The sequence below is a fragment of the Entelurus aequoreus genome, linkage group LG11 (assembly GCF_033978785.1).
Source record: "Entelurus aequoreus isolate RoL-2023_Sb linkage group LG11, RoL_Eaeq_v1.1, whole genome shotgun sequence".
NCBI classification, from domain to species: domain Eukaryota; kingdom Metazoa; phylum Chordata; class Actinopteri; order Syngnathiformes; family Syngnathidae; genus Entelurus; species Entelurus aequoreus.
This window is the reverse complement of record NC_084741.1, coordinates 9,660,420-9,667,919: the sequence shown is the minus strand read 5'-3', so window position 1 is coordinate 9,667,919 and position 7,500 is coordinate 9,660,420. Positions and strand designations below refer to the sequence as shown.

General features: G+C 38.2%; 1 protein-coding gene across 3 annotated transcripts in view; it reads left to right on the top strand.

Moving 5' to 3' along the window:
- The window catches only part of LOC133659742 (dysbindin-A-like), a 39,180-nt gene that overhangs the window by 879 nt on the left and 30,801 nt on the right, over window positions 1-7,500 (top strand). For 2 of the 3 annotated variants that reach the window (XM_062062408.1, XM_062062409.1), the window contains exon 2: window positions 7,116-7,169. The exons of the other annotated variant lie outside the window; for it this stretch is intronic. In XM_062062408.1, the coding sequence (XP_061918392.1) occupies window positions 7,116-7,169 (54 nt within the window). The remainder of the gene's footprint in view (window positions 1-7,115; window positions 7,170-7,500) is intronic. 3 annotated transcript variants of the gene reach the window in all.

Below are 7,500 nucleotides of genomic sequence, written 5' to 3'. Positions count from 1 at the left end.
GACGCGGAAGTTATCAACAACAAGATCACGTGTTAGCGTATACAATATTGAGAGATTTGATGGCTACATGTATTGTTTAAGTACAACAAAGGAGAGTTTAAACAGAGAAGGGGGAGGTGGCAAAATAACATAATAAGGAAAGTAATACCAAGATTACGGGTCAATAACAATGGAATGTCCGGCAAAAAACCCCAAAAGAAAGCAGACTGACCCCTAGTGGCCTGGTCCTTGTAAGTTGTAGACTTATGAAGGCGCAGTACAGCAGGCGAATAATGTACAAAATATATGTCTTTGTATTGAAAAGTCTTGCAGACAGCATTTTGCGACTGAAAAGTTGATTAAATGGCAACATGAAAATTATAGGGTTTATTGGTCTTTAAAAACCCAACTGTTAAGTGCAAATTTAAACGAAACGGGTTTTCGAAAATAGCTAGCTAGGCTATAGACTATATAGTATATACCGCATGTTATTTTTGTACAACAACAACTTCAGCTGTCGAACGTTATAAGGTATAAATTCAACAAGTACAACATTAGCATGGACGTATAGCCAAGTTGTGGTTAAGAAGGTGGATTTTTGTTCCTTGTATTTACCAGAAACAAAGTGATCCGAACACACGACCCGGGACTTTGGGGGACTCCAGTGAGAACTGTCCTCGTTTTCCCGGTGTAAAGCTGCGAGCCATTTGTCTCGTCTCTGTGGGCTTTTATCACGCTTTGGCAGAACAAAATACAACCTTTGTTTTCCCTGTTTCCAGTTGTGGTTAGCACAACCAAAAACAACACCGTTTTTCGGCATTTTGGAGGCAGAATGACGGGTTTAACCAGCGTAGGTCGACAGGTTAAAGAGTAATGGCGACGGTTTGTTTTCAACGCCAGTCTGGTTGCTATGGCTCCAAGAACCCGTATGTAGCTCAGTTGCCCGGATGTCGACCCTCACCTTTACTCCACATTAAAGGCCTACTAAAAGCCACTACTACCGACCACGCAGTCTGATAGTTGCTGTACTCACAAAGCTGTACTCACGCTAGCACGTCTGCTATCCAACTCAAAGTCCTCCTAGTTGTGTTGCTGCAGCCAGCCGCTAATACACCGATCCCACCTACAGCTTTCTTCTTTGCTGTCTCCATTGTTCATTAAACAAATTGCAAAAGATTCACCAACACAGATGTCCAGAATACTGTGGAATTTTGCCATGAAAACAGACGACTTAATAGCTGGCCACAATGCTGTCCCAATATGTCCGCACAATCCGTGACGTCACGCACAAACGTCATCATACCGAGACGTTTTCAGCCAGATATTTAGCGGGAAATGTAAAATGTCACTTTCTAAGTTAACCCGGCCGTATTGGCATGTGTTGCAAAGTTAAGATGTCATCATTGATATATAAACTATCAGACTGTGTGGTCGCTAGTAGTGGCTTTCAGTAGGCCTTTAAACTTGTCACTTGTCATGCTTATTTATTTACTTGTCATGCTTATTTATTTACTTGTCATGCTTATTTATTTACTTGTCATGCTTATTTATTTACTGCCTACTTTCTCTCAATCTCTGCCGTCTTTTCACGGACCCGTGTGACAGACATTTGACATCTAGGCAATGACGTAACCGTATGATCATTATAGGCATGTGGCGATATGCCAGCTAGCGATCAGCGCGCCAGCTAGCGGTCAGCATGTATGCTGCTTTTCCAGGAAATGAGCAGTATTAGCGAGTTTACCCAAATGCTGATATCCTTAACACTGTTGATCATTAACACTGTTGATCATTAACACTGTTGATCATTAACACTGTTTATCATTAACACTGTTTATCATTAACACTGTTTGGCATGGCGTAGTGGGTAGAGCGCCCGTGTCAGAAACCTGAGGGTTGCAGGTTCGCTCCCCGCCTCTTACCATGCCGTTGTGTCCTTGGGCAGGACACTTCACCCTTGCCCCCGGTGCCGCTCACACCGGTGAATGAATGTTGAATGAATGATAGGTGGTGGTCGGAGGGGCCGTAGGCGCAAATCGGCAGCCACGCTTCCGTCAGTCTACCCCAGGGCAGCTGTGGCTACGAAAGTAGCTTACCACCACCACGTGTGAATGAATGATGGGTTTTTAACATGTAAAAGCGACTTTGGGTACGTAGAAAAGCGCTATATAAATCCCAGGTATTATCATTAACACTGTTGATCATTAACACTGTTGATCATTAACACTGATTATCATTAACAGTGTTTATTATTAGATGTCTGCAGGAATTCCATCTGCACCAGGTGCCTTTCCAGGAGTTGCCTTACCTGCTGGTAGTCATGTTTCCTTTTGCGGCTGATCTTGTCATCAATCAATGTTTACTTATATAGCCCTAAATAAGGTGATGCTTGCGTAGCTTGTTGATTAGCCTCTGAATGTGGAACCAATCACGGTGTTTCCTCCCCACGAAACCAAGGGTATCAGCTGTAGACGGCCTCTGGGAAGGACTTCCATTCCTCTTCCAAGCTGCAGTATGTCAGACATGGACTTCTGAAGGCTCTGCTGCAACGCTTCCATGTTGGGGGTTAGCCGGTCGAGTTTCCTGAAGTGCTTGATCTTAGCCGTTTTCCTTTTCCAGGGCTAGCTGTATGGTCATCTTGCTCTGAAGCCTGTGATGATCGGACCAGTAGTCTGTAATGTGAACATCCCACTGGTCTCTCCGGCGCACTATAGCATAGTCTGGCATGTGCCACTGCCTTGATCCAGGATGCACCCACGTGTTCTTGTACTTGTCCGCTTCCTGGAAAGTGGTGTTGGTGATGGAAAGTTCTTACTGAGCACACAGCAATGGCCGCATCAGTCCATTGGAGTTGCACTTGCCAGTCCCATGGCGCCCTAAGATGTTCGGCCAGGAGGTGTAGTCCGTTCCAACTTGTGCATTCAAATCTCCAAGGACCATAAGCTTGTCCTTGCTGTTGACTTCTAAGAGAACTCGGTTCAGGTCCTCATAGAAGGCTTCTTTGATGTGGTCAGGGTTTGTCATGGTGGGAGCTAGGCGCTGATGACCTTTAGTGAGGCTGAGACGCAGGGTCATCCATGAGGTAGGCTGCCTAAGCTGTCTTGCAAGCCTGGTGCGAATACCAAATCCAACGCCGGAGGTTCTCGGGGCGTCTTCAGAAGGTGTAACCTCCAGGAACTTCCTCGAGCAGGGTTTCCCCAGCGAATCTTGTTTCACTCAGGGCTGCTTTTTCAATCTAGTACTGGCCGAGCAACCTGGCAATGCTCTGGTCATTCTGGCAGAGTCTGTACATTCCATGCCCAGAGGGTAGTGGCTTCGTTTCGTTACGGACACACCTCATTAGGAACTGCTAACACGGACACACGTCATTAGGAACTGCTAACATGGACACACCTCATTAGGAACTGCTAACACGGACACACGTCATTAGGAACTGCTAACACGGACACACCTCATTAGGAACTGCTAACACGGACACACGTCATTAGGAACTGCTAACACGGACACACGTCATTAGGAACTGCTAACATGGACACACCTCATTAGGAACTGCTAACACGGACACACCTCATTAGGAACTGCTAACACGGACACACGTCATTAGGAACTGCTAACACGGACACACGTCATTAGGAACTGCTAACACGGACACACGTCATTAGGAACTGCTAACACAGACACACGTCATTAGGAACTGCTAACACGGACACACGTCATTAGGAACTGCTAACACGGACACACATCATTAGGAACTGCTAACATGGACACACCTCATTAGGAACTGCTAACACGGACACACCTCATTAGGAACTGCTAACACGGACACACCTCATTAGGAACTGCTAACACGGACACACCTCATTAGGAACTGCTAACACGGACACACCTCATTAGGAACTGCTAACACGGACACACCTCATTAGGAACTGCTAACACGGACACACGTCATTAGGAACTGCTAACACGGACACACGTCATTAGGAACTGCTAACACGGACACACGTCATTAGGAACTGCTAACACGGACACACGTCATTAGGAACTGCTAACACGGACACACGTCATTAGGAACTGCTAACACGGACACACGTCATTAGGAACTGCTAACACGGACACACCTCATTAGGAACTGCTAACACGGACACACGTCATTAGGAACTGCTAACACGGACACACCTCATTAGGAACTGCTAACACGGACACACCTCATTAGGAACTGCTAACACGGACACACCTCATTAGGAACTGCTAACACGGACACACCTCATTAGGAACTGCTAACACGGACACACCTCATTAGGAACTGCTAACACGGACACACCTCATTAGGAACTGCTAACACGGACACACGTCATTAGGAACTGCTAACACGGACACACGTCATTAGGAACTGCTAACACGGACACACGTCATTAGGAACTGCTAACACGGACACACGTCATTAGGAACTGCTAACACGGACACACGTCATTAGGAACTGCTAACACGGACACACCTCATTAGGAACTGCTAACACGGACACACCTCATTAGGAACTGCTGACACGGACACACGTCATTAGGAACTGCTAACACGGACACACGTCATTAGGAACTGCTAACACGGACACACCTCATTAGGAACTGCTAACACGGACACACGTCATTAGGAACTGCTAACACGGACACACGTCATTAGGAACTGCTAACACGGACACACGTCATTAGGAACTGCTAACACGGACACACGTCATTAGGAACTGCTAACACGGACACACGTCATTAGGAACTGCTAACACGGACACACCTCATTAGGAACTGCTAACTCTGTATACATGCCTATCTGTACATAATATTATCTTTCCATAGCATTTATTAGTCATTTCGACCTATGTTGTTTGTAACAAGGTGCACTGCAAGCACATTTCCTGCTTGTGCTCAAAGACTTTCCTAAATAAGATGATCAATAACTTTTCTAGAGGAAACTTTGCCATTCTGCATTGCTATATACATGTGGCTATGAATATTCATGTTGCTATTCATTCATATTTCATGTTCATATTCATTCATATTTCATGTTCATATTCATTCATACTTCATGTTGATATTCATTATATTCATGTTTCATGTTGATATTCATTATATTCATGTTTCATGTTGATATTCATTATATTCATTCATATTTTATGTTATTATATTCATTCATAATTCATGTTCATATTCATTATATTCATTCATGTTTCATGTTGATATTCATTCATTCATGTTTCATGTTATTATATTGATTCATATTTCATGTTAATATTCATTCATATTTCATGTTGATATTCATTATATTCATTCATATTTTATGTTGATATTCATTCATATTTCATGTTGATATTCATTATATTCATTCATATTTTATGTTTATATTCATTCATATTTCATGTTGATATTCATTCATATTTTATGTTGATATTCATTCATATTTCATGTTGATATTCATATTTCATGTTGATATTCATTCATATTTCATGTTGATATTCATTATATTCATATTTCATGTTGATATTCATTCATATTTCATGTTGATATTATATTCATTCATGTTTCATGTTGATATTCATTATATTCATTCATGTTTGATGTTATTATATTCATTCATATTTCATGTTATTATATTCATTCATATTTCATGTTGATATTCATTATATTAATTCATAATTCATGTTGATATTGATTCATATTTTATGTTAATATTCATTCATATGTCATGTTGATATTCATTATATTCATTCATATTTTATGTTGATATTCATTCATATTTCATGTTGATATTCATATTTCATGTTGATATTCATTCATATTTCATGTTGATATTCATTATATTCATATTTCATGTTGGTATTATATTCATTCATGTTTCATGTTGATATTCATTATATTCATATTTCATGTTGATATTCATTATATTCATATTTCATGTTGATATTCATTCATATTTCATGTTGATATTCATTCATATTTCATGTTGATATTCATTTATTAATATTTCATGTTGATATTCATTCATTCATATTTAATGTTGATATTCATTATATTCATATTTCATGTTGATATTCATTATATTCATATTTCATGTTGATATTCATTCATATTTCATGTTGATATTCATTCATATTTCATGTTGATATTCATTATATTCATATTTCATGTTGATATTCATTCATATTTCATGTTGATATTCATTATATTCATATTTCATGTTGATATTCATTCATATTTTATGTTGATATTTATTATATTATTCATATTTCATGTTGATATTCATTATATTCATATTTCATGTTGATATTCATTCATATTTCATGTTGATATTCATTCATATTTCCTGTTGATATTCATTATATTCATTCATATTTCATGTTGATATTCATTATATTCATTCATGTTGATATTCATTATATTCATTTATGTTGATATTCATTCATTCATATTTCCTGTTGATATTCATTATATTCATTCATATTTCATGTTGATATTCATTCATGTTGATATTCATTCATATTTCATGTTGATATTCATTCATGTTGATATTCATTCATATTTCATGTTGATATTCATTCATTCATATTTCCTGTTGATATTCATTATATTCATTCATATTTCATGATTATATTCATTCTTATTTCATGTTGATATTCATTCATTCATATTTCATGTTGATATTCATTCATATTTCCTGTTGATATTCATTCATTCATATTTCATGTTGATATTCATTCATTCATATTTCATGTTGATATTCATTCATATTTCATGTTGATATTCATTCATTCATATTTCCTGTTGATATTCATTATATTCATTCATATTTCATGATTATATTCATTCATGTTGATATTCATTCATATTTCATGTTGATATTCATTCATTCATATTTCATGTTGATATTCACTATATTCATTCATGTTGATATTCATTATATTCATTTATGTTGATATTCATTCATTCATATTTCCTGTTGATATTCATTATATTCATTCATATTTCATGTTGATATTCATTAATTCATATTTCATGTTGATATTCATTATATTCATTCATGTTGATATTCATTCATTCATATTTCATGTTGATATTCATTCATATGTCATTGCTTTCTTTCTCCATTAGCCTGAAAACACTTGGAGACAAAACAAAGGAGTCCAAAAGCAGGAAGAAGTCCAGGTACACATTTCACCTTGTGTACTTATTATTGTTGTTGTTGTTGTGTGCCTATATACATATGTATGCATGTGTGTATGTATATACTCTTACATGTATATACACGTGTGTGTATATATATATATATACTGTATGTGTAATTGACAGCAGTTGCTTTAAAGGCCTACTGAAAGCCACTACTAGCAGTCTGATAGTTTATACATCAATGATGACATCTTAACTTTGCAACACATGCCAATACGGCCGGGTTCACTTAGAAAGTCACATTTTAAAATTCCCGCTAAATATCCTGCTGAAAACGTCTCGGTATGATGACGCCTGCGCGTGACGTCAC